The 27051-nt window shown below is 42.9% G+C and overlaps 2 protein-coding genes and 1 long non-coding RNA gene across 4 annotated transcripts; all 3 read left to right on the forward strand.

Annotated features, from left to right (window-relative positions):
• The first annotated feature begins 2455 nt into the window (after positions 1 to 2455).
• LOC307269756 lies at positions 2456 to 4727 on the forward strand. Its single transcript, XR_013845512.1, has 3 exons — positions 2456 to 2900; positions 3761 to 3837; positions 3927 to 4727. It is a non-coding gene; the product is annotated as an uncharacterized lncRNA (long non-coding RNA).
• A 6473-nt stretch (positions 4728 to 11200) lies between these two features.
• Positions 11201 to 12157, forward strand: LOC307248370 (odorant receptor 131-2-like; the record flags this gene model as incomplete). Its single annotated transcript, XM_080024771.1, has 1 exon — positions 11201 to 12157. The coding sequence occupies one exon, from the start codon at positions 11201 to 11203 to the stop codon at positions 12155 to 12157; it is 957 nt and encodes a 318-aa protein (XP_079880897.1).
• A 1636-nt stretch (positions 12158 to 13793) lies between these two features.
• p4ha3 (prolyl 4-hydroxylase, alpha polypeptide III) lies at positions 13794 to 26738 on the forward strand. 2 transcript variants are annotated; one of them, XM_080053497.1, is made up of 13 exons: positions 13794 to 13988; positions 15787 to 15941; positions 16070 to 16293; positions 20168 to 20317; positions 20404 to 20455; positions 20630 to 20793; positions 21352 to 21531; positions 23933 to 23997; positions 24107 to 24266; positions 24363 to 24425; positions 24772 to 24840; positions 25331 to 25427; positions 25986 to 26738. In XM_080053497.1, exons 1-13 carry the CDS (start codon positions 13876 to 13878, stop codon positions 26054 to 26056), a joined length of 1563 nt encoding a protein of 520 aa, XP_079909623.1. In that variant the 5' UTR covers positions 13794 to 13875; the 3' UTR covers positions 26057 to 26738. The 2 variants fall into 2 exon arrangements, with proteins under 2 accessions (XP_079909623.1, XP_079909624.1); XM_080053498.1 differs by having other exon boundaries at positions 21355 to 21531.
• Positions 26739 to 27051: the final 313 nt, after the last annotated feature.

Raw genomic sequence — 27051 nt, forward strand, 5'->3', positions numbered from 1 at the left:
AAGCGGGTTGCCCAAGCTAGGCAAACCAACCAGCAGCTGTCGGGTCTCCGCAGGAGTGCGTCCGCACCTAGCAGGGCTAGAGCCCCCCCGGCTTCCCCCCGGAGCCGTTCCCAGCATTATCCAGCAAGAGCCGAGGACCCCCGTAGGTCTCGGCGGCCCGCCCAGCAACCCGCCGATAACTTTCGCGCCCCCGCCTGCCCACCGCCCAGGCAGCCTAGGGCCGCAGGGCCTCGCCAGTACCCCTCCAGAGCTGACAGGGGCCGGGGGGCCAGGCACTAGGATTACGGGCCGGTCGTCGGCTGTTTTTCCCAGCAGCAGCTCAGTTACTGGGCTGCCTGTACTATAGACCCCTGGGTGGTTTCCACCTTAACCCGGGGGTACGAATTACAGTTCCGACGCCGGCCCCAGGCTTTTGGCCGGGTCAAGATGACAGTCATCAGCGATCCGGCGAAGGCCTCAGCTCTGGCCCAGGAGCTATCCGCCCTCCTGGCCAAGGGTGCGATGGAGCCAGTGGACCCTCAGTTACAACCCGGGGGGTTCTACTCGGCGTACTTTCTGGTGCCCAAGAAAGACGGCGGATTCCGGCCCATTCTGGACCTAAGGGGCCTCAACACGTTTTTTAAAGTTTTACCTTTCCACATGCTCACCTCGGCAGACACCCTGAGGGTGGTTGCCAGAGGGGAGTGGTTCACGACTATAAACCTAAAGGATGCCTATTTCCATGTGCCCGTTGCGTCACACCACAGGCAGTTCCTGAGGTTTGCCTATCAGAACCGGCATTTCCAGTTCAGGGTACTTCCCTTCGGGCTTTCCCTCTCCCCGAGGGTCTTCACCAGAGTTGTGGCGGCAGCCCTCGCACCCCTACAGGCGCAGGGCATGAAGGTCCTGCCGTATCTGGACGACTGGCTGGTCTGTGCTCCGTCCAGGTCCCAGGTGGCCCAGGGTACGGCCCGCCTGCTGTCGCACGTTGCCCGGCTGGGCTTGATGGTGAACCGATTAAAGAGTTGCCTGGACCCTTCCCAGCGGGTTACCTATCTGGGGTTGGTCCTAGACTCGGTCGCCATGAAGGCCTACCTTTCACCTCGGCGCGTGAACGACATCCTTCGCCTCCTTCCCCTCTTCAGGGCCGGCAGGAGGCTGCCTTTTATTCAGTTCCTTCAGCTTGTGGGCAAGCTGGCAGCAGCTTCAGCTGTAGTGCCTCTGGGCTTACTGTCCCTGCGCCCACTCCAAATGTGGCTGAACAGCCTGCACCTAGATGCCAGGTGGCACAGGCAGATGGGGGTCAAGGTAACCCGGCAGTGTTTCATCTCTCTGGCTCCATGGAGGGGGAGAGCGTATCTGGCGGCAGGCGTGCCCATGGGCACAATTCCGGTGCGCCGGGAGTTGGTAACAACGGACGCCTGCCTCTCGGGGTGGGGCGCAGTGTGGTAGGGCAGGACTGCGCAGGGACGGTGGTCTGGCCGAGACATTGCACAACACATCAATGTGCTCGATCTCCGGGCTGTGCAGCTGGCACTGGCCAGTTTTTTGCCCCATTTGGCAGGCCGACATGTCCTGGTCCGGTCGGACAACATGGACACAGTTTCCCAGGTGAACCACCAGGGGGGCACCAGGTCGGCACGGCTTCTCCGGGTATCCCAGAGCCTGTTGACTTGGGCTGCTCCCCGTCTGGCCAGCCTATTATGAAGGTATATGTGGTGCATAAGTCTTTAGCACATGTAACTGCAGATTTCGAATGCGTAAACTGAAGTCACAAATGTGTAACAGTAGATTTGAAGTCGTAAATATTTGTTTTGCATGTGTACTCCAAAGTCACAAATGTGTAACAGTAAATTTGAAGTCGTAAATATTTTTTCTACCATTGTGGACACAAAATAGGGGCTACGAGTTCACAAATCGTTGTTACGGGTGCACAAATCCTATCCTGTGCATCGCAACTTCAAAGAGTCATGCGCTTGACACTTTTGCTACAATCATTGCAGCACAGTTGGTGCAAAACACATTTGCACACCCGTGTTTTATAATGTGAGAACATGCCCCCAATTTGTGCATTCGTAAACCCAAATGTGAACTAACGCATCAGAAGTTGCACATCTGTGAAAAATGTCCTCTCAAATAAAATGATATCGAGCACAGCATTTTAATGAGCGAGCACAAATCGATGATACAACTGCTCAAATCTGTTCCTACAAGTCTCAGCTGAGGGTTTTCTCTGCTCGAATCTGCTCCTGCAAGTCTCGGCTGTGGGTTTTTTTGCAGGTAGATTTGCACCAAGTCCCAGGTGGTAAATGTGGTGCAAAAGTGTTTCGTATGCGTAGAACAGATTTGTATCCGTAGAAGGTGGGCGGGACAACATTGTCGCATCATCCAATGAAAGCGCCGGTTGGGACCCGTGACGTCAGCATGTGAACAAACGGAGGAAAAGCCTTTTTCCTTCGTCCCTTTTCACCAGAAATTGTAGGAAATGACTAAATGAGCAACAACAACTATCAAACTAATGCGAAGTAGTAGGTAGTAGTGAATTGAACTCTTTTTCTGTAGTTTTACATTGCATTTTTTAAGTAATGGAGAATTACATTATATGTACTCCAGCCTTTGAGGAAAAGTAGTGCAAGGTGTCTGTAACAGTAAATAAGCCGCGTTAGCTAGCTTTGAGGTGGTTTCCCGATCATTTTAGACAGGACAGGAGGCTTATTATGTGACACGGTGAAGTTGAGGAGGGGATACCCATTAAACACCAGGACCTGCGGTGGTTTAATAAACAATTGAGCTGCTTCACAATCTCTGTCCGGAGCCGCAGCAGTGTCTGGACTGACGGTCACGGACACACGGTCGGACACAGACCTAGGGTTTAGCTAGAGCCTACAGGACACGGAGCCATCCCACGGAAACTATGAACTGTAAGTCTGGTTTTCTTATGTTTTTAAACTTCAAAGTTGGTCGGTATAATACGTTCAATGATGAGAAGCAACGTGTGGTTATAATGTATTGCAGGCAGCATAGCTAACCACTAGCTAACAAGTCATAATGGGTATAACAGCTAATGTTCGTTAGCATATTCTTTTAAAGGATGTACCGTTTTTTAAGGCATTTGGTCACTTCTAAGGATGTTAATAATTAACTGTTAACGTAAAATAAGAAGGCTGACCAATGAATCCTTCCGTTAATCAGTTAAAATAATCCCGGCGCTAGCCAGGGAAATATGAGTCAGCTGAATACTGGAGTCTCGTTGCTATAATAATAATCAGCGTGTCTGTATGTCTGCTTTTCTGGGACATCGGCACCTTCATACATAGCCTACTAGTTTTACATCAGGATGTAATGTTAGCATGTGTCGACCTCATATAGAGCGTTTTCTGTCTTAATAGTGGCTATGAAGATCCAAATAAACACATGTGAGCAGTATACTATTCTGCTCAGCCCGTCTCAACATCATGTTGCTGTTTCTGAATAAAAACAGGTAGACAAGCGTCCCATTATGCAAAGGATTTTGTTTTAATTGTGCAGCTCCATCGTGTTTAAATCATATTTTATATCTGTTTTTCCAGCCTGAAAAAAAACATTTACAACTAATTTTAAAAGTCACTAATGACAAGATACCCCCCACGAAGAGAATGAATTGCAGGGCTGTTATAATAAACTATATTGATTAGTTTTTAGCTTTGTGTTCTTCATCAACTCGAACCTACATGTATTTTATTTATTTTATAAATCTTAACATTATCTTAACATCTGAATGGCACAATCTGCTTTTCCACAGACTCATCTTGGCTGTCCTGCACAAGGCCTGCACAAGTGTCTGGGATTTCCATCCTGTCAGGGAGAAGCCATTGTACAGTGAGCAGCTACAGTCAGTCCTAACTATTATCCGTCATGTGTTTACTATAACATCACTAATGGGATCTAACAATTGTTTCCGTCCCCAGTGTATGCATTGCTGAGGGAAGGACACTCCAGATAACTGAAGACTTCACTGCTCCTGCTGCCTTGAGAAGATCTCCGAAGATGGAGCAGCGTGGAACTCACCTGGCAGTCACAGCACATCAGTCTGACTCTACACTCTACACACAATTTGTTTTCAATTTTTAGATTGTGATTATTATAAATCTAGACAAAGTCAGATCATACTCAATTCATAATCATATTGATTGCAGTAAATGAGGTGACATACTCAGTCATGTTTATTTGTTTGACATATTAAAAAGGTAGGGGAGATTTTGATTAAATATGGTAAACAGTTGGGCTACAGACCAAGGACTAAGTTACTAGTTTTATGTTTTGTTTTATAAAGTCTTGTTCCGGCACATGCCAGAGCATTTTGGGTATTTTGTTCATTTTCTCTTAATAAAATAACGCCATACACAACTTTACTTGGAGGTATGCAATTGTGAGTGCATTATAGTTTTAAACTGGTTGATTTGTATTTTTCATTTTGACCGTATGTATATGTTTAGTAAATCCACAAATATTTTAAAAAGTCCAAATCTTGTGATTTGTTTGTGGGGTAAGCTTTTACTATACATTTGTACTGATTGTGCTTTGATGTGATAACTGCAAATCATAAATATAATTGATATAGGGCATTTATTAGTCTTGCTTTAGCAGCATGCAGACCTACTTATTAATGCAGCACGTGATCTGAATTAACATGTTCTAAACTGCATAAAATGTTATGGTGTGACACTTTGTGATTGTGATTAATTAAAGTAATCACTGAAATGAGGTTATATGAAGCTTTGTACCCTGTTCTTCTGGACACGTCACATGAGGTAAGGTGTATAGCAGAACTGTCTGGGGATAAGCACACAGTTAAACCTGATCATCTAATTATCAGCTTGTGATACAAGTAGTGATAATTTCACATGGAAAATGTGAGATAGAGGAACAATTATTCCAATTCAGTTTTAATGTGTCCTCTATACTTTTCTATTGCCTTGTAGAGTAGGTTACTTATTCACTTCACTATTCACACGTTTAAATTAATTAAGCTTACTACATTTAGAAGACTAAGTGTATGATTTATAAGCATATTTCTGGATTTAGATACATGCTGAATACTCTGCAGCAAGATATGTAGGCCTACTTTATTTACTTTGGTCCTCAATGCCTGCAACGTCCTCCTCACCCCCTGCGTGTGGTGTGTTTTAACTTTTAACCATAGATAGTTTTAACAGCCAGGAGCCTTGACAGCGGCTGCGGGACAATAAACTATTGTCGATAGTTAACCTGCTATCGGTGTATGAATGTGTGTGAATGGTAACGTGTAAATGGGAACAGGTCTCCCTTGCAAAAGAGTCTTCGGACTCAATGGGATATACCTGTATAAATAAAGGTTAAAAAAATATATAATGGAAATTCATTCTCTATTTAATAAAACTACTTTTATTAAAATGTAAAGGTTTTAAAGAGAAAAACAGCAGGTTTAAACAGTTACACCAGTGCCAATCACACAGCAGACGTTAACTGACGTCGACGCTGGCCCTTATATCTGCTAAAGTAAACTTGTTTATGACTTTCACTACTGGCATAAGGCTCCGCTGTAGTTCCCTCTTATTCAATTCCCTTATTATTACATTTCCTACATTTTCTGGTGAAAAGAGACGACCATGGACCAGCCATGGACATATGAGGGAGACGAAGGAAACAGGCTTTCCCTCAGTCTGTTTAAATCAGGGGTGTCAAACTCATTTTGGTTCGAGGGCCACATACAGCCTCTCTGATCTCAGGTGGGCCGGACTAGTAAAATAATGGCAAAATAACTCCAAATCCCTAACTTTGTTTTTCAGTAATATGCTTTATCACTCAGCCTACATTTGTAACCTACATTATCACAGATCACAAGGGATCTCTGTACCCCCCAGGAGATGTCTTAGTAAAGGTTGCTGCCGGCCATGGGAATAGGAGGTGCGGCGCGCAGCGCCGCAGCAAAAATTTTGGGGGTATTTTGCTCAAAGATGCCAATGTGCACTAATGAAATAAACAACTGTTTATTTGAATACACAAATACAACAGGCACTGACCTTACAGTTGTCCAATTTTGTTTACTATATGTACAGGGACACATTTTGTGCAAACATGCAGACTGTACAAAATACAATTAAATAAAAGTGCAACTTCTACTGTTTTGATTTATTTTTAAATACAGAGGTTATTGGTTGTTTTGGAATTCGTTTTTCCCAATTTAAAACATAAAAATAAAGCAGCATTGAAAATTAGGAAATAAATCTTGTAGGCCTACACTAGCATGCTCCTGCTCGTTTTGCGCACACAGAGCCGCAGACACACCACGCTTGCTAGTACATTAATTGTTCAGCACTAAAAATAAAAATAGTTTTATTTTTATAAAAAAGTAATAAAATAAATGTACTAAAAATAATTTTTTTTTTTTTTTTTGGTTTTTACTTTGCCATAAAGCACTGTAGGAAACATTAATAGCGGTGAAGCAGGATTGCCATTTACCATTTCCCACGTTGCTAAAATGTGCTTTTTTTTATTTAGGCTGCCCCCTAGCGGCAGGAGTGAGCATTTCGGTTATTTCTTTAAAAATTCATAACTCCTCACAGGAATGGGCTAGAGACTTACTTTTTTTTTTGACATACTCAGAAATTTATGCTCTACAGGTCGCGGGCCTGATCAAATCATCTCGCGGGCCGGATCCGGCCCGCGGGCCGTATGTTTGACACCCCTGGTTTAAATGCTGACGTCACAGGTCCCAACCGGCGTTTTCATTGGATGATACGACAATGTTGTCCCGCCCACCTTCTACGGATACAACTCTGTTCTACGTTCTACAGGTACGAAATACTTTTGCACCAAATATAGCAGCTGGACGTGGTGCAAATCTACCTGCAAAAAACCCACAGCCGAGACTTGCAGGAGCAGATTCGAGCAGAGAAAACCCTCAGTTTAGACTTGTAGGAACAGATTCGAGCAGTTGTATCGATGGATTTGTGCTCGCTCATTAAAATGCTGTGCTCGATATAATTTTATTTGAGAGGACATTTTTCACAGATGTGCAACTTCTGATGCGTTAGTTCACATTTGGGTTTACGAATGCACACATTTTGGGCATGTTCTCACATTATGAAACACGGGTGTGCAAATGTGTTTTGCACCAACTGTGCTGCAATGATTGTAGCAAAAGTGTCAAGCGCATGACTCTTTGAAGTTGCGATGCACAGGATAGGATCTGTGCACCTGTAACAACGATTTGTGAACTCGTAGCCCCTATTTTGTGTCCACAATGGTAGAAAAAATATTTACGACTTCAAATTTACTGTTACACATTTGTGACTTTGGAGTACACATGCAAAACAAATATTTACGACTTCAAATCTACTGTTACACATTTGTGACTTCAGTTTACGCATTCGAAATCTGCAGTTACATGTGCTAAAGACTTATGCACCACATATACCTTCATAGCCTATGGGCAGTCTATTTGCCGGGGGACAAGAATCGGGCTGCGGACTTCCTCTCCCGACGGAAGCCTCCACCGGGGGAATGGCGGCTTCACCCCGAGGTGGTGGAGTCGATGTGGGGCCTCTTCGGCAGGGCAGAGGTAGACCTCTTTGCCTCAGAGGAGTCGACGCATCGCCCCCTCTGGTTTTCCTGGGCAGAAGCGTCCAGCCCTCTAGGGCAGGACGCGCTGGCGCACGATTGGACGGACAGGCCTCTTTATGCGTATCCACCATTGCCTCTGGTCCTGCCGACACTCCAGAGGGTCCTTTTGCAGGGCCACCGGCTCCTTCTGGTGGCCCCCTTTTGGCTGGGGAGGCTCTGGTATCCTCTGCTGCTCAGGCTCTGCTGCAGCTCGCCATGGCGCCTCCCCAACAGGAGGGATCTCCTGTCACAGCTGGGGGGTCAGATATGGTATCCCGACCCCTGCACCCTTCAGCTCTGGGCTTGGCCACTGCAGTGCCCGACCCGCAGCTGAGGGATTGCACTGCAGCTGTCAGGGGTACTGTCCTGAGTGCCAGGGCACCGTCGACCAGGTTGCAGTACGAGAACAGATGGAAGCTGTTCTCCAACTGGTGTGCAGCTAGGGCCGTGGATCCAGTGTGCTGCACTGTGACCACCGTTCTGGAATTTCTGCAGTCCCTCCTGGATAGTGGCCGATCTCATTCTACCTTGAGGGTCTATGTCGCTGCTTTCTCCTCCTTACACGATAGGGTTGACAGCGCCACCGTAGGATGCCACAGGTTAGTGTCCCTGTTCCTTAGAGGGGCTTTGAGGCTGCGTCCCCCGACAGCCATGAGGGCTCCGACATGGGACCTGCCACTGGTGCTGGAGGCCTTGTCGTCGCCTCCCTTCGAGCCTTTGGGTCAAGGGGGGTTGAAGTGGCTGTCCATGAAGGCTGCCTTTTTACTCGCCATAACCTCGGGGAGTTGCATACCCTTTTGGTGAGTGATACATGCCTGAGGTGGAACTCTGATGGCTCGGGGGTCACTCTATGGCCAAACATTGCATTCTTACCAAAGGTGGTTCCACGTAATCACCTCAACCAACCCATCCAGTTGGCACGCTTCGATCCCTCAGCTGTGGAGGGTGGGTCTGAGCTGCTGTGCCCAGTGCAGGCTCTTAGGGCTTATATTTCTGCTACCGCCAGTTTTTGTCAGTCAGAGCAGCTTTTTGTTTGCCATGGTGGCCCTAACAGGGGTTGTGCTCTAACAAAGCAGAGGCTGTCCCACTGGATTGTGGATACCATAACACATGCCTATGGGACCAGTGGTCGCCCCCCGCCATCCAGGGTGAGGTGTCACTCAACCAGGAGCGTCTCAACATCATGGGCTGCCCTGAGAGGGGTGCCCCTGGGGACCATCTGTGCCGCAGCGTCATGGGCGTCGCCTAGCACATTCTCCAGGTTCTACCGTGTCAACGTTGCCACTCCCCATCCAATGGGCGTGGTCCTGATGCCAAGCTCTGCTGTCTCCAGTCAGTAAGGTGAGTGCTTGGATTCTTCGTGACGTTGTTGGTATTGGCCATCCAGTGCTTAATGCACCGCCTCTGGCGGTCAGTAAGGATGAAATAGAACGCAGAGTTATGTATGTAACTCCGGTTCTATGAATCCTGGATGACCGCCAGAGTTACAGGTCACTCAGAAGTCTCGTGGTTCGCGAGAAGATTCTGGGAACAGATCCTCTTTCGACACCGGGCTATATAGCCTTTCCGGGGACACAAGGATCACAGGTGACTTTTTTGGTATAGGTACTCGAAACTGCGCATGCGCTAGATGGATATATCCAGTGCTTAATGCACCGCCTCTGGCGGTCATCCAGGATTCATAGAACCGGAGTTACATACGTAACTCTGCGTTAGTTAGTGTTTGATTTTATAGCACGTTTCCCCTTTGTTCAAACACAATGCTAACAGCGGTAGACTCTAATTGAGTTACACTCATGCCATGCTTTATATTTTGCCCACTCAGCACCAGACACTTACAAAGTTAGCTCGTAAGGTAGCTGATAAATAAAGTAAAACTTCTAGAAAAGAGAGACAATCTTTTTCAGATGTGTTTGGAAATAAAGCCCCAGCTAAAATAAGATATTTAGTTTACCTTCGACTTCGGAAGGAAGAGAATATTGCTATTGGTCTTCTGTAGGCCTAAGTAAGAGGACTAAGTTATGCTAACACTTTAGCCTCATTTTAAGAGGCGTTGATGTGTTAATTGGGCTTATGGCCCTGACTGTTTGGGAGGTTTTCCTCCAAGTGGCTGAAAAGGGATGGTGCTGTCTTTTTTAATGCACCTGTGTTTCAATTGGCTACTCATTAAAAGCTGTTCAAGGTAAAACAACTAAATTTTAACTAAATTATTTATGCCTGGCTTGTTCAATCAAGAAGAAGAAAAATACCGCATTAAATGTGAATTTGCAAATAAAGCCTAGATGTCAAACAAATGTTGTGGAATTAAAGGTGCTGTAAGCGGAATGGTTCTTTTAGCTAACTTCCTGTCAGTTACTGCAGTTAGCAGTCCCCTCGCTCGTCCCTACACCACATTACTGCACTGCGGTCTTCAAGCAGCAAGTTATCTAGCATCACCTCAGGTCCATAAGTGTGATAAAACATGATAAAAACCATCAAAACAGACATTGAGAAGGATTTTTACCTGCACCGCCATTGTAGGTTCATAAACATTCACCCATATGTTGCTCTGGCGTGCACCGGCAGTGACACCATGGAGTGTATTATTTATGAGTGAGTCGTTATGTAGCGTTCGCTCTTCTGATTGGATGAAAATTTCGGGATCCTCCAATAAGTTTATTTGCAGATTACATGCAAAGCAGCTGACTGAGAGATCTGCTTTATGAAACGCGCACATTGTGTAAGGGATCACTGTATGAGAGCGATTTAACACTTATATTAACATAAATAAACCGCTTACTTCACCTTTAAGGTAGGCTAGGTATTAGGCCTACCATAAAATTAAAATAGGCTACTAAAAATGAGTAGGCCTATTAGGCCTACTTACAGTAGCCTAAATGTATTAGCGTATACATCAAACCATAACTTACGCCTTTGCTTTACGGTCTGTACTGTTTTTGACTAATTGACAAGATTCACTGCTAAAGCTTGCAACAGACAGGGTTTTGTATTGTCAATAATACTGTGGATGGTGAATGATGTAGTGGCATAAACATTAAAATTGTCTTAAATATTATTTTAAAACATTATCATCCACTGCAATCATGGTTATTCATTTTGGAAATTCTCTTTGAAACCATGCAAGTATACAGTATTTGTATTTATGCCATAAAGTATTTACTTCTTGTCTGCTTAACAATAATGTTAAATATGTCCCCACTAAAATATGTTGTTCTTAACAATGTAGTGATTTATGACGATAGCATGCATGAAAATAATGTTTCTCTGGAGGCTCATCAAGTTCAAATCAAACAAATGTGAGTGAGGCCAAGTACTTCAGATAAGGGGAAGAACATGCTCGCTCCTCTGACTGATGTAGACTATCTCAGGTGTGTGGAGTGCCCTTATATTTCTGATTGTTGCATAATGTATTCAGAGGAAAGAAAAAATAGTATTGCTATAGTTTTTGTGTCAATTATCAAGCATTTAATGTGTGCTGTTTTGTAACTTCTAATCCTACTTTAATTGTCGTTGTGTATGTATGAGGATGTATTTCAGTTTGTTTTCTGACCTTTGACATATTTTATCTTTTCACAGGTTTCAGTCCACGCTTGCATTAATGCAGAATCTGACTGACTTTCCGGGCAATGCCACTTCCAACAAAAGCCTGTCTGTGATCATCAAGGTGTGTGTGGTCATCCCCTTCTTCTGCGTGTTCCTCTTCTGCATCACTGTCATGCTGCACATCTTTGTGTCTCACAGGCAGTTCCTGGACACGTCCCGTTACATCCTCTTTGCCTACATGCTGATCAATGACACCCTGCAGCTCCTGTCCTCTGTGCTGCTATTCCTCTTCGTCATGACTCGGGTCAAATTTGCCATCGTCTACTGTGTTCCTCTGCTGTTTGTTTCCACTGCCACTTTTCAGAACACACCTTTAATATTGGCCACCATGTCACTGGAGCGTTATGTTGCCATCTTCTACCCCCTGCAGCGCCCGGCAGCCTGGCGCCCAGACCGAATCTGGATCATTATTTTGTCCCTGTGGCTCATCAGTTGCACCTTCCCTCTCAATGACCACACCATCGGGGAACACGATCCCGCCGTGGATGTACTCTCCACCCCAGTGCTTTGCAAACCGGGGTTTTTCAAACCATCTCCACTGCAGACACTGTTCAATACTGTGATAAGTATTTTATTCTTTGCGGTGGTGGCTGTTATCATCCTCTTTACGTATGTGAGATTCATGCTGGAAACCAGGAAGCTGAGGCAAGACAGAGTGTCTGTGAACAAAGCAATGCAAACTGTGCTGTTACATGGTTTTCAGCTGCTGCTGTGCATGTTGGCCTACACCAGCCCCATCACTGAAACTCTCATAGAGCATGCCCGCTGGCTACCTGAAGACATTTTCTTTTTTAATTACTTCTGCTTCATTCTGATCCCTCGCTTTCTCAGCCCGGTCATCTACGGTTTTAGGGACCAGAGTCTCAGGGGCTACATCAGGAAAACATTCTTCTGTTGCTCAAACAAAATCAGCTGCAGGACAACTTGTGTGATTCTTGATGTGCCTAATTAGCACTCCCAAACAAAACGTACACATGTCAAAAGATGGGTTTGTGATGTATACGCCTAAATGAAATCTGCAGGTCTTGAAAATGCAAGGTAGACCTTTGATGTCAGTTTCATCAACAAAGACCTTTGAGGGTGTTGAAAAATCCTGATTTTAAATTGACATAGGCCTATAATATTTGACATAATGTTATTTTCTTTGTTTTATATAGGCAGCATTTATTTTAAAATAAATGTAAAATTAATGTATCTAATTGCAGGCTGTTGAAAACTTGAATTAATGCAGGACTATTTTGAGTGTGGATTGTGCAGGAACACTGTCACTATAGTTGTAGCACACAGGGAGCTCAGAAATGGGAAAGTGAGCATTTTTGCAAAAACACAAGTTAAAATAAATGAATTAATCATTTTATAGACATTCATTTAATTACCTTTATCAATAAAATGCTGGAAAGTACTGCTAATTGGATATAATCATCAGTTATTATGGGCCATATTGTCACTATTGATTAAAACATTCCTACATTTAACTTATAGTTACCCTGTTAAAAAGAAAGAACATGTGTGCAAAAGAGAGGAAATAAACTTACCTTTTGAAAAGGTAAACTAACCTTTTGAAAAGGTAAACTACCCTTTTTAAAAGGTAAACTAACCTTTTTTGAAAGGTAAACTTACCTTTTTAAAAGGTAAACTACCCTTTTTAAAAGGGTAACTACTCTTTTTTTGTGTACCTTATTGTAAAGTGTTACCCAACTGTCATTTAAATGTATACTTTCAGATACCCTGTTTGATTCTGACCGGAATTGTGTTACAACGCTCATGTGCTCTCTTTTCTAAGGATACTTATTGTATGCTCTTAAATACTAAAAAATAAATAGTGTCTAACCATGTCTCATTGGAGTATGTATGTATCATATATTTGCACTTCACACAAGAATGATGCTGATACTGATACATTAAATATGATATGATAAAAGAACAAAAAACTTTGCAGAAAAGATTTACAGATTGCTCTCTCTCTCTCTCTCTCTCTCTCTCTCTCTCTCTCTCTCTCTCTCTCTCTCAATTTTCACTTTACAGTACACGAATCACCAACGAAGTCACTCAAATGCAAATACATCTTTAACAAATTGCAGACGTGTTGTAGTGCAGAGCTTTAACCTGCGGGTGTCGCAGTTATTGTAAATACCCTTAAGCGTTCATTCCCACTTTTTCCTTTTAGTAAGGGGGGGGGGGGGGATGAAATACCCTAATCATCACCCTGTTTAAAGCAATACAAATCACTCCAGATTAAAGTTAAATAAAAGTGGTGAATAAATAATACCATTGTTTGAAATAATTTATTTGGAGCTCGTTTAATCAGAAACCAACCAACCGGTGCCTGACTCCATAGAGTTGTATGTCAACCTATTCCTGCCTTTATAGAGAAAATAAACCTGAAGGGCTGCAATGAGAAAGTAATTGTCCTGAATGAATTATGAAGACCGCAGTTCTGCCCCATGGACAGGATGCGATCGGAGCTGATCTAAAAGCAGATGGGACCCCAAACCCTCCCCCCCGCCCTCTCCACCCCATGTGGACTTCAGAGGGGCTCCTTTACAGATCCTAGGCTATTCCTAAGCGCAGTCCAGGACGGAGATGGAGTTGGTGAAGCATCCCGCGTGTGTCTGCTTTTGCTGGTCTCTCCTGACTGCGGCTGTGATCCCCGTGTGCGTGGTGGGTGAAATGTATACGTCGCTGCTGAACGTAAAGCAGGCGATAAGCGTTGAACGGAAGCTGATCGATTACTTGAGCACTTACGTCGAGCGCGAATTGGAGAGACTCGAGGACGTGAAGCGGTGAGTGACACGCAGCACGGCACACTTAACTGTCAATGGAGGTGGCCGATGATTTCCTAAGAGAGGCATCATCCATTTGCATGTTAGAAAATAAGATGAGGCCTATTTATTGATTTCCCCAGAGATTGTTTGCAGGGGGGTGGGGGGGGGGGAGGGTTGCAGTCAAATAAATAGTAGGCTACTGCTGCACCTAGGTGCATCTAAGATCTACACAGAGATCACTTCAAATGTGACTGAAAGGGCATTTTAAATATAATTTAAAGTAATATACTAAATTGCAATAAAGATCACTTATAGTTCCATTTTAGAGATCAACTGAAGTATACTTCTTTTCGACCTGGGGCTCTATAACTCTCTATAGAGATTTAAAGGAAGAATCTGCTCTGTTTTTAGTTTAAGCTTACTGATTGAAGACTGTGGTGATGATATCATCCAGTGACAAACCAGCCTGTCCACAGAGAGTGAATCATTATGGAACAAGTCTTTTGGAAGGGATGACTGGACCACATGTGGAGGCTTAACCATAAATGAAGTCAAATGTTCAGACCCACAGCAAATTAACCTGATTTTGAAGAAGAAAAAAAGGAAATAAAATTAAAATGACATGAACCCTAATAACATGAGTTACTATCTTAGGCCTAGTGCTTAGTATATTCTACCGAATGGTGCAAACTACAGGGAAAAGCACAGTGTGAGTTCTGTTTCAAGGTGTTTCTTTTACGAGACAAAACAAATACATCAATAACTCAGAAAGAAGAAAAAAAAGTTTATTAGCTCTGGGTTTTTCCAGCCAAGAAAGCTTTATTATGTTGGAAACAGCATGGCTGATGGGGGAACAAGACACATAAAGTTACTTTGCAACAATTTGTGCTCATTTCAACAGTTTCTCTGAAGAAATAACTGCCTCAAATTTTATGGAGGAACCCATACGACCATAAAAATCAGTAGCTCAATTGTTATTTGTGGGTTGAGGTTGGAAAATGGGCAAAGTCGTGTATCATATCATTCTGTTTTAAGAATGTGATGATGATAGTGGTAAACCTGGCAGATGCAGCTTTCCACCGTTCATCCTGCCAAGATGGCCTCTTGAGGGTAGAAGAGTGTTGAACAGTTTGTATCATATTATACACGTCGTTATTTTTGTATCATCCCGATTGTCGTTTTCTTTGGATCTGTTGGTCATTTCATGTGATACATTGATATTTATTTCCAGTGTATCGTCTGAAGGAAGGAGCAGGTGTAGTCAAACTGTTTTTAATGTTTACTCCCTGATGAGGTTGAAATTGGATACTTTTTAAAAACCAATATGGCCCACTCAATTGCTTAAAAGTGGAGTCAGCTATTCTGGGGCACGCTTGTTGTCAACATCCCTTTTAGTCAAACTCAGGGAATATTTCCTCACGATCCGCTACCTGTCTGTACTGTGTGTGCGTTGAAAAAACCTCCAGGGTTAATACACTGCCTAGGCTCTGTAAACTGGCATGTTGCTAGCTACGGTGGGCCATTTTGTTTCCAAACCCTTTGTTGACATACCAGTTTACAGAGCTTAGGCTGTGTGTACTCACAGTATGGTGTGTACAGATATTCACAGGTTGTGACATAAAGTTACCAGAATCGCTGCCTCCACCTTTAACGACTTGCTCTGCCTAAGGGTGCCTAAGAACATTTTATTTTCTATTTCTTCTTCATGAGTGCCTTAAAGTTCCCAGAACTCACTCACTGCATGTGAAACTGACTCAGTACTCTGCCGTTTCTTTCTCTTTCTCTTTCTAACCACAGTCCACGTTCCTTCCCGCAGCTTCTATGCCAAAGTGTCCGACCTTCACGCAGAGCTTTACAAAGGCCCGGCGGCTGCCATGTCTAACCCGCTGGTGGCGTTCACCCTGATCAAGCGGCTGCACTCTGAGTGGCTCAATGTGGTCTTCAGCAACGAAGCCCAGGAGAACACACAAGGTTGACTCACTGAGAAACATACTCTTCTTTGCAAACAAACACATCTGGTGGTGATAACCTAACACCCTCCTCTTATGGGCTGTCACCACCCCCCCAGAGTTCACCTTTTGGCCCCATGTGCTGTACAGCCCTCAGGTCCAGTTACGAGGAGGAAGAGGCAGATCTGCCCAAACTGGAAGACCTTGAGGGGGCCGCTAAGGGGCTGATGAGGCTGCAGGATGTGTACGCTCTCCAGGTGGCCAGCCTCACAAAGGGTCGTTTCCAGAGAGTCACTAATGGCCAACCTATTGATATCTACCGGCCCACAGTGTCCGTCCCACTGTCTGGTGATGACTGCTTTCTGGTTGGAAAGGTACACAATCCATTACTTTCCTTTTTACTTCATCCCATTTCCTTTGGTAGAGGAAGAAGGCATAGGCCTACTTTAGATACAAGTAATAGGACTGCCCTCAAAATCCTATTTAAAGGTGGAGACAGCAAATCTGTAGAATGCTTGTTGTTGTTGGTATGTAAACTTTATGTATAAAAAAGGGTGCCCACCGTAGCTAGCAACATGTCCTTTTACTGAGCATAGGCTGTGTATAAACACTGGATTTATTTTTCAGCGCACACACACAGTACATGCAGGTAGTGAATTGTGAGGAGATATTCACTGAACCTAGGTATCATCAGTAAAATATATTTAAAGTTTGTGGGCAAATGTGCTGTTGGCGCTGGTCGAGGTGCAGCTAGTCGTAACTATTTTATATTGGTACGGTAATCCAAAATGAATCTGAGGTGGGCATGAGATTATTAATGAGTAAGGAGCGTGGACAAATCTAAAGTTCTGCTGCACAGATGTGAATTAATTTATTTGACTTAAAATGTGAAAAAGAGTTATATCTTGTTTGGCCTCAAAATTAAACCATCTGAGAAGTTATAAGGGGGGGTTTGTCATGAGTGAAACTACTTGAGTCCTATAGACATCTGAAACAGGACAAGGGGAACCGACAAGACACCGATTTTTTTGTAAGGGATCACAAGCTAAAACGTTTGGGAACCACATGTTCGATTTTCACCAATGTATTTCTAAAGATTCAGTCCACCTTGCCAATGAATGTAGAGATGTAAAGGAATGTGAAAATGTTTACATTAACCTAAAATCAGAAAACTTACGAGTACCTCAAGATTGTGCTTAAGTGCTCATGTAAAGTAATGGTGTAGATATTGAGAAGATGCTGCTCCCTGAGTATCATCCTTTTCCAAGGGTTTGCTAAATGGTTTGAATCCAAACTTGATCCAGACAGTCGGCCTGGAAAAAGTGCAACTCTTCCCACTTGCGTGTGTGGGAATCTGTTTCATCTGAAGATGAAAAATACGATTATTCAAGTATGAAAGAAGAAAAAAATACCCCCCCCATCCCCCCACACACAATATATTCCACTGTTTATGTACAGGGCTGATGCTTTGGGGCAGGGCACTGTGTGGGAGAGACATCCTCTTGTATGGAAAATACATTATCTCACGCTGCAGAAGTGTTCAGAGCAGAGGGCACAGCTTGCTTTCACTTGTACAGAGGCTGAGATGATCTGAGCCAATCTGCAAATAGAGATGCTTAGTTTAAGGGTGTTCTCAGTAAAAAAAGAGCTGCCTTAATATGGCCTTTAAACCGCTCCTAAAGCCCAGAAGTTTGTAGCTTGTCGGTTTCATCTAAAGGAGTTTATTTTAAAGCTGTTTGAATTGAAAAACAAGGTGATGCTTCCCCTGTTAGGCAGTGCTGAGTTCTGCTATATATTAGCTATTTTTAAAAATTGATTGGCTCTTGAGAGACTAACGGCTCCCCAAATTATGGGCTGTAGCGTTGTGAACTGGTTGTAAACTCCTGGTGGAGTAGATAAATTGGTGTGTTTGTAGGGTTTAATGGTACACTGGAATTTCTTGTCTGTGTGCTGTCTGCAGGGAGTGTGGACAGAATCTGCAATGGGAGGAGCCACATATCACCCTGTTTTTTTAGGGTCCTGTCAGGCTTGTAGTCAGCACCTACTTAATCAAGTCAAGTCAGCTACAAAAGGGGTTTGAGACCAGCTCAAGAGAGATACTGTAGCCACTGTTTATGATAGGGTTTATTTAACGTTTGAATACAGCTCAAGGTGTTCTTTGATCAACAGACATAGCTTGGTCCACAGTGCATTTGCCTGAAAAGTCAGACAGGTGCAATCTCTTTAACTGACATGTTGCAGAGAAAAAAGGTGGACTATGTTGAGGAAATGTGTTAAGTTTAAAATACAGAAATGAATGAAACCACAGCTGCAACAGTTAGCTGATTAATCAAGTAGTTGATCAAAATAAATTCAATGCAGTATGGTTTCACATACAATGCATTTGTTTTGGTGTGTTGGTGCAGAGCCGGCCCGAGGCATAAGCGAACTAAGCGGCCGCTTAGGGCCCCCAACTGCCTGGGGGGCCCCCTCCAAAAAAAAAAAAAAAAAAAACTTTTTTTTTTTTTTTTTTTTTTTTTAGTTTGTGTGTTTGATATTAACATCATATTGTGCAAATGTGAGTTATCATACAAAAAAAGGAATAAAATGTTTTGGTCTAGATAATTAATAGCCTAAAAATTTAATCAGTTCATCTGGGAGGAAATCCAAAATTATCTGATCATGTCACGTTCACATCCATGCACAGTGTGTATTGAGTTTATTTAAAAACAATTGGAAATGGGGCTGCCCTCAGTTGCCCATGCACTGTGTATAGTCTATAGCCTATTTCAGCCTTGTCCGTGGAAAAAAAGATACAGTAGCTGGACAACAGAGTTTTTCTGCTTAGTTCCTCACACTGCATTTAAATGCATTCACTATATTACAGAGAAATATGTCCCGTAAAAGAAAAAGAGCTCCAAGCCCAACCCAGAGGACCCTCCATAATATTTTATTTTATATTAATATATATATATTTTTTTTAAAGATATTTTTTGGGCATTTTTATGCTTTATTGATAGTGCAGAGAGACAGAGGTGAAATGGGGCAGAGAGGGGAGTGACATGCAGAGAACGACCGCGGGTGGGAATCGAACCCGGGCCTGCTGCTGGGCCCGGCCCGGGAGGGGGACGCCTTACTATATTAATATTTTTATGGAAAATCCATGTGTCCTTCTTCAATAGCTTCTAATTCATCTGACCCAGTGTCTCCAAATTATTTGTTCACACAATTTCTCAGATTTAGCCTCTTAATTTTCCTCTGAAAGTGCACCAGATTCATGCATTTCACTTTAAAAAGGTTAAAAAAATCTCCCGGGGGGGCATACCCCCGGACCCCCCTATGAGGGTCTGAATCTCGCCTGTCAAATATTTTCGCACAGCTGCACAGTGGAGGCACTAGCGGAAAACACTGGGTGTGTGAATGATATTTGACAAAGATCTATAGTTTCAGCAGCACTAACGTTGGAGAGGGGCCCCCTAATCATATTTCGCTTAGGGCCCCCTGAAGGCTTGGGCCGGCTCTGTGTTGGTGCGTAACAGTCCCAATAAAACCAACCAAAAGTACTGAATGTACTGAAGAATGTGCAATTGTTTTGCATAATTAATAACCCAATAGTTGATTTTAAGACATTAACTTTAATGTAGCATTCAATGGGATGGGATAAGAGCCAGACATAGTCAGATAAATAATCACTAGAGAGAATTTGCTGCTTTTCTTTGTCTTATATGATAGTAAATTAAGTCTCCTTGGTTTTGACAGTTGGATGGACAAAAATGCAATCTATAATAGCGATCAACCATATAATGAATAAGAATCATGAGTTGCAGTATTTCACATCACATTTCTGCATTCCTCCTCCCTATCATCCGTTGCAAATGCAATTTTTTGTGTTATACATTTCAAATGAATCTGAAGTAGCCAAAATAGTTTTTCTCCAATTAAGGCAGCCTGAATCTAGCATACCATGGTGGCAAAAGTAGGCCAGCTGAATGATGTGCTAGAATTGGCTGAACAAACTGCTCTGATTGTGGTTGCTGTTCAATAAAAAAAAGTCCATAGCCTTCAAACCGAGCCGTATCTGGCAGCTTTGCATGCATATGGACCCGAGCTGTCTGGCATTTGGTCTTCCAGCCCAGTGCCAGGAGACATCCATCCATGGTCCATGTCGACTCTCATCCGCCTCTGAAATGACTGGCTGACTACCAGGAACAAAAACTATTTATATTTCTAAACGGTAGGAATTAAAAGTATCTGTATTATTTTACACAGGTGGCCTACGAGTATGAAGACTACTACCACTCAGTGCATTGGCTGGAGGAGTCAGTGCGTCTCTTCAGGGGGACAGGAGGCGAGTGGATCCCTGAGAATCAAGGGACTTTAGAAGATGCTCTGGATCACCTAGCCTTCTCTCACTTTAAAGTAGGTAGAAGTGAACTTGGGAAATGCACATTTGTAAAATGATTGACGGATTGCACTGAGCTAAATTTGTTTTGTTTTTTTTCCAGACAGGAAATGTCTCCCATGCTCTCAGTCTTTCTCAGGAGTTACTGCATCATGGTAATTCTTATTTGACTTGTCCCTTTTCCTTAATCCTGTTTGGTGTATAAATGCTCCCTTTACTTCTGTAAATACCAGCACTAGCCTCTCTAAACTGAATTACCATACTGTCATTAAGAAACCCTAAATGCCTTATAAGGTACCATCACTCTGCCTATACACGTGTCATCTCAGATCCAATGAATGGAAGAGTTTTGCAGAATGTTGAGAAATACGAGAAGCTGCTGGTTACAAGTCCTGCCACATCCTACCAGGTTGGTGGGCTGAGGAGACCCACCTCCAATCATTTAAGGACCAGGGACACTTACGAGAGACTCTGCCAGACCCAAGGCTCTCAGGTATTCATCACAGTCAATTATTCTGAGCGCATACTGATTTTTTTTTTTTTTTGGAAATATCTGGGATATGTTACCAACCGGAGTTTTCCTACTTTAGTATTCAGCCCAGTGGTTTTGCCTGGCGCTGGTAATTAGCAAGTAATTAATATTATGGCGACTTTCTTAGCATGTTGACATGCCAAAGTACAGCTTAAGTTTGATGGGAATCTCATTCATCTTGCAGATAGTTGGTCATAAAACACATATAAAACTCTAACCTAATGATGACATTGGATAAAAAGTCAGGAATCATGAATTTTGGAACCAGATTTCATGGCAATCCATCCAATGGTTGTTGAGTTGAGTTTTATCGAGAAGCGAGTTTTATCGAGAAGCGAGTTTGTAATTGGTGTTTCTCATGGCCATGAAAATACTATCATTATTATTTGAAAAGTAAATTTTTCTGTATGTCTGACTGTATGTGGTGAGAGAGTCATGCCATGAGTATTTATTTGTGAAAATGAAAAAAAAAACGTTTTTTGAGCTCCTTTATGGACTTCAGATGCATGTTTCTCCTAGCAGCCATTGCATTTTGAAAACCCCAGACTATTCTGCGACTTCTTCACCAACGGCAACCCTGGGCTGATACTGCTGCCAATAAGACGTGAAGTGCTGAGTCTGCAGCCGTATGTGGTTCTGTACCACAACTTCATCACTGACGCAGAGGCTGAGGACATCAAGGGCCTCGCCCATCCAGGAGTAAGTGCCAATGGTTTGCTTTTTCTTTATCCAAACATTTGTCCCTGATATATTAGCTTTTTTAGCAATTAAGGAGGACTACACAATGCATTTTTTAAACTCCATTCCATTTAGGTCGCCTGCAATCCCTGTTCAGTGTTCTCGACAAACACATGAGTTGTACTGTTTTCTCAAAATGGGAGTCACAAAAAAATGTAGTTGCAAAGTATGTTCTAGGCAACGGTAATAGATAAACAAATTGACAATAATAAATGTCACGTTTTGCTATTGCAATGTGATCTGCATGTACCTTTGTCTCACATTAAACATAAGGGTGAAACTATACAATAAACCAACACTAGGGATATTGTTTCTCATTTGTCCACTGTGTTTGTTTAGGATATGTTGTGTCTTTGTGGTTTTTCACCAGGAAACCACCATCTGTTGAGGTTGGCTTCACTGCTGTCAGTGTTATTTCAGGATGTTTCCCAGCATATTTTTTTCTTTGCCCTGGCCTTTGGGACTAATGCCGAGATGTTAACTGGCCATAACTCTGAAATAAAAAGTGTAATGAAATTGGCAGCCTTTGAGCAAGACTATAAATGTGTCACTCTATGGCCTCTGTCCTCAATTGGACCTCCCCTCCTGAAGTCTATCTTCTATAGTGTGCATTTGCTCTTTGCACTGCAGCTGACATCTACTGACTGAGATAAGAACAATACTCACAAGTCAAAGTCAAAAAGTCAAAGTCAAAGTTTGTTATTGACAGTTCTGATATATGCAAGACAAACATCAGAATCAAAATAGTGTTTATCACTGGTCCACGGTGCAATAGGAACAATAAAAAACAAGGTGTCACTTACCATGTTTTGATACTGGCCGTCTACCAAATCTTTATTTTACATTTATTTCACAATTGTAGATACTTTGCATGAAGACTATACTAGATATATTATTATTAGCCTCTGAAATCTGATGAAATGTTGTAAACTATCTATAAAGCTGCTAGAATAAGCTCCGTCTCAACCAATTATTGCAGTTAAATGCTGTTTAACAAAAATACATCTGTAATGTTAATCCAATGATACAATGTATATAACAGTATAATGCTCTGAATGGGGCCTGATTTTACTTTGACATTGCGAGGTCTTGAATTAGTTTTTAAAAATAGCTATTTTTTATAGTTCCAAGAATAAGTGTGTCTTTTAAATGCATATATTACTTGATTATGTGCTCTGCTGCTGTGGGGCTCGCAGGCTGCTGCCGTTGAAGCCAACCATGCACCCATTCCTACTGGAAAGATCCCAGAAAGACCCTATGGAGGAAGAGTTGGTTTGCTTCCAAACATTTAGCAAGGGCTTAAAGGAATGAGGGATACATTACTATGAAAACTTGGCTGAGCGCCTCAATCTGTCCAAACCACCCCTCTAGGCTCCTCTGCTAAATATTCAGTCCACTATCACCTAGCCGCAGCATCTATCTGAAAGCAACTAACACACAGTTGTGTGTTCATTTAATGGAAAGTTACAGTTGATTGTCACCAGAGCCCCTCACTGTCTGCTGACTCAGTTACTTTAAGAAATACTTTGGAGGCTAACTCGATTGGTGCCCTATAGTTTCTGTGAGGTCTTGGCGCAGTTCAATGAGTTTTCCATCCTTCGCCCAGATTGGAAACCCCTGTACTTATTTCATCATTATGTCAGCTTGTGGCTTTATTGAAAACAGGCCTGGGTTACAGCATTAGTTTGGAGCTGTGAGAAGGAACCATGAGCATTTTTTTAAAGCTTTGTCCATGAAGGACCCAATGGCCTTATTTAAAGGACACAGCATGTAGCAATACAACACATGTCCTGTTGTTTGGAGTTAACAGATCAGTCTTTGTGTTGGTTTCTTTTTGTTAAATTGATGTGTGGAATAATGCGTCATCTTCACTATTTTTTCCCCCTTTTCAAATGGTTTGTGTTCAGTTGATTGAAGTAACATCTCTAATGGCCACAAGTAGCCTGGAAGTCATCTGGAGTTTTCTGCGCAGGACGTTATGATTTAGTTTATGCAGCCATTGCGAATTGGAAAACATGTATGAAATAAGCAGAAACAGTGTGACGATCCTGCTGTCAAGATATATCATAAAGGCTTTATTTTAAGAATGGCAGACTCAGTCCAAAACATCTGGATGTCCTCTGACTCCCCTTCCAGACTGTGAGTGCACTTTGACAAGGTGAAGATAAGATGAGACTTAAAACTGATACCAATAGGGGAAGTAGGGTATCTTCTTCATGCAAGATTGGACATTCTTGATTTTCTCTTATCTGCTCTCCGTCTGTTTTTAATTGTGCACATGTGATTGGAGAGGATTTTCATTTTGCAATGCTGCAGTAAATCACCCAAACATGAAATACTGTTTTCTGTCTCTGCTGTCAAGTTGAGACGATCTGTGGTGGCAAGTGGAGAGAAGCAAGCAACTGCAGAGTATCGCATCAGCAAGAGGTACAAATTAGGACTATATAGTCTCCCCCATTGCTATAACATCAACAAAATCAATACTTGTTAGATTTACTTTTACAATTGTAATTTATTATTAAATCTAATGTTCTAGTGCGTGGCTGAAGGGCTCAGCACAGTCCACTGTTGGCAAGCTGGACCACAAGATCTCCATGCTCACAGGCCTGAATGTGAAGCATCCGTATGGCGAATACCTCCAAGTAGTGAATTATGGGATTGGCGGCCATTATGAGCCTCACTTTGACCACGCGACAGTAAGTTGATAGTGAGACTTGAATATATCGCTGTGAACTGTGCGTGTGTGGTGTGGTAGTATTTGTATTGATTTGTCTAACTCACTTATTTTCCAGTCCCCCTCGAGTCCCGTGTTTAAGCTGAAAACTGGGAACCGAGTGGCGACCTTTATGATTTATGTGAGTAAAGTCTCTCTCTAACCGTCGTATGACACTGTTTGATAGCAGCCAAAGGTTCTTTGGCACATTCTTGATCCTGCTGTTACAAAGTCTTACAGTAATTAGAACCACCAAGGTCAGGTTTTTGCCATGAGTGCTGCAAGAACAACCCGCCTGAAAAAAGTGTGTGAAAACTATGTGTGAAAAAAATATTGTTGCTGAATCTGATGTGAAATTTTGCTTGAAATTGAATAGTGTTTCTTAAAAAGAATGGCTTTTTTTGTAAGGCAGCAGCCAGTGTGGCTTTTCATAACATGAGCAGATAAACACAAGACACAACCTTGAATTCATTTCCTCTCTCCCACAGCTCAGCTCTGTCGAGGCAGGTGGGTCCACAGCCTTCATCTACGCCAACTTCAGCGTTCCTGTCGTGGAGGTAATCACTCTGTGGATTGCTCAAAGCCAACTCTTTTCTCTTCATGTAATTTTTACTCTCACTCGGGGCCTCCCTCGCATTTTTTGGAGCTGCAGCTGTCAAAATGTTATAAGGTCAGAAGGCAACTCAAGACACAATAATGCCATTGTATTATATTGAGTCTCACTGGAGGTTTAAGCTGCTTTTTCGTGTTGATAAATGTACTGAAGTGGGAGGTTTACTAGGCCACCTCTGGGGTTTAACTTTTCACTTTAATTTTGTTGAGATCTCACTTCCTGGCTGTTTATTCAGAAAGTAATTGAACCAAATAAACTGATAATATGATAGAGCAGTCACCAAAAACATTGTCTAACTTTTCAGTGCTGAAAATGTAATTAATCCATTAAATTAAAAAGAAAAATGTCAAATGAGTCGCGTTGAATTTAGAATAAGTTGCAACCTACAGTTACTAATGTACTGTGAGGGATTCATGTTGTCTTTCCTTTCACAGAAAGCTGCAATCTTCTGGTGGAATCTGCATAGAAATGGTCAAGGAGATGATGACACGCTGCATGCTGGCTGCCCTGTACTTATTGGGGACAAATGGGGTAAGAGTCAATAGATTCAGTCAGTGTGAGGTGACAAGTCTGTCAACAGGAGCCAAAGGGTGAACCCGAGCATGGCAAATGGCAAGCAATCAATCCGTCGACTATTATTTTACACAGATATCATGTATGTCTGTTTTTCACAACTATCCCCTCTTATACAGGAGCTTATTTACAATTGCTGGGCCACATCTGTGCTGCATTATGCATAAGGGACTTTACAGAGTGCTGTTTAGACACTGACAGCTCACCTCTGAAGCTGAACATCTGCTGCTGGTTGTCCCAGACAGTGGAACTCCCAACGCTAAAACGTGTGTATGGGACCCAGTCAAACTAACAGACGGATATTAATCATCCCTGTGCAGCTGCAGAAGTATTTGGTAGCTACCATATACATCATCAGACATTAATGTGAAGGCTGTAGGCTACTTTTTTAAACACAATTATCCAAAGGTTTCGAAAGGTGCAATGGCCGAGAAAACTTTCATTTATTCTGGGTTTGTTTCTGTCTTATGTCTGATGTTGAAAAAGAGTTTGTTTCTCTCTCTGTATATGTTCCAGTGGCAAACAAGTGGATCCACGAGCACGGCCAAGAGTTCCATCATCGCTGCAGCCTGAATCCTGAAGAGTGAGAGGGGAGGAGCCGTATGGCTGGGCCCCTGGAAGTACACGAGCCAGCCTCTACAATCGAGAGGCACGCGCTTGCAGGCGGAGAACACGGAGGGAGCCAGAGAGTGAGCACACAGACAGGGGAGGAAAGAGACACTTCTGGGGGGCAGCCTGCATCTGTGATTGGAGCCCCCTGGCCCCAGGGAGCCTGAAGCGTTCACTACACTGCTGTCTCGGACATGGATAGCAGGAGGCTGGAGAGGCCGGGGGCAGAAGAGGAGTGGGGCAGCTGGCAATCGACCCCCAGAGGCCAAATGCTCCCTTGCTCCTTCTGGCCAGTTCCTGCAGATGGGGAGAGAGCTGGTTAACTGTGCCGACTGTTTGCCACCACCCCCCCAACCCCCCCGCTTGCTAAAAAAAAATGACATCTTATGCAGCCCTTCTCCTGCCCTGGGCCAACTCTTACATTAAAAGATCAACACAGCTGGACTTTGTGTTGACTCACAGAACTTTGTGTCCAACGTGTGGATGCAGAAGTTTACAAAGTTACCTCATGTGCCTGGCTTAATCACAGGGAAATGTTTACAAAATGTTGCACAAGGCTTTCAAAATGTTCTATTCCATGTTATGTAGCAGATGAAAATAAATGCAGTTTTTGGATTTGAATATTTAAATTGATTAAACAATTAGAATGCTTAGCTGAAGTTCTGGAACAAGCAGACACAAAGTATGTGACATTGTCATACAGATGTTGTACTGAGTGGGAAAAAACTTTTTGTACCTTTAAGGAAAATAAATGTTGAGGTGGTCAATATCAAAAATTAATCTTTAAATGTTTCTACATTTGGTTGATACATTGCATACTATCAGCATTTTTTCCACAGTGGATCATCTCTGTGCTCAGGACTTCTGTTTAAACTGTTGCTATGAGTCAAAGGAACCAGCCATTGTGAGTGTAAGCTGACTGAACAATGTCGTCATCACTGTCTGTGAGAGACACGTTCAATTTGGTTTGAGG

This window comes from Ammodytes marinus (assembly GCF_949987685.1).
Source record: "Ammodytes marinus genome assembly, chromosome: 3".
NCBI classification, from domain to species: domain Eukaryota; kingdom Metazoa; phylum Chordata; class Actinopteri; order Uranoscopiformes; family Ammodytidae; genus Ammodytes; species Ammodytes marinus.

Excerpts from the sequence above, each read along its gene's own strand:
- p4ha3 (XM_080053497.1), top strand. The coding sequence starts at position 13,876 with ATGTATACGTCGCTGCTGAACGTAAAGCAGGCGATAAGCGTTGAACGG. Across the intron at positions 13,989-15,786 it reads AGACTCGAGGACGTGAAGCG|CTTCTATGCCAAAGTGTCCG; the intron begins GTGAGTGACACG and ends TCCTTCCCGCAG. Across the intron at positions 20,456-20,629 it reads TCAGGAGTTACTGCATCATG|ATCCAATGAATGGAAGAGTT; the intron begins GTAATTCTTATT and ends GTGTCATCTCAG.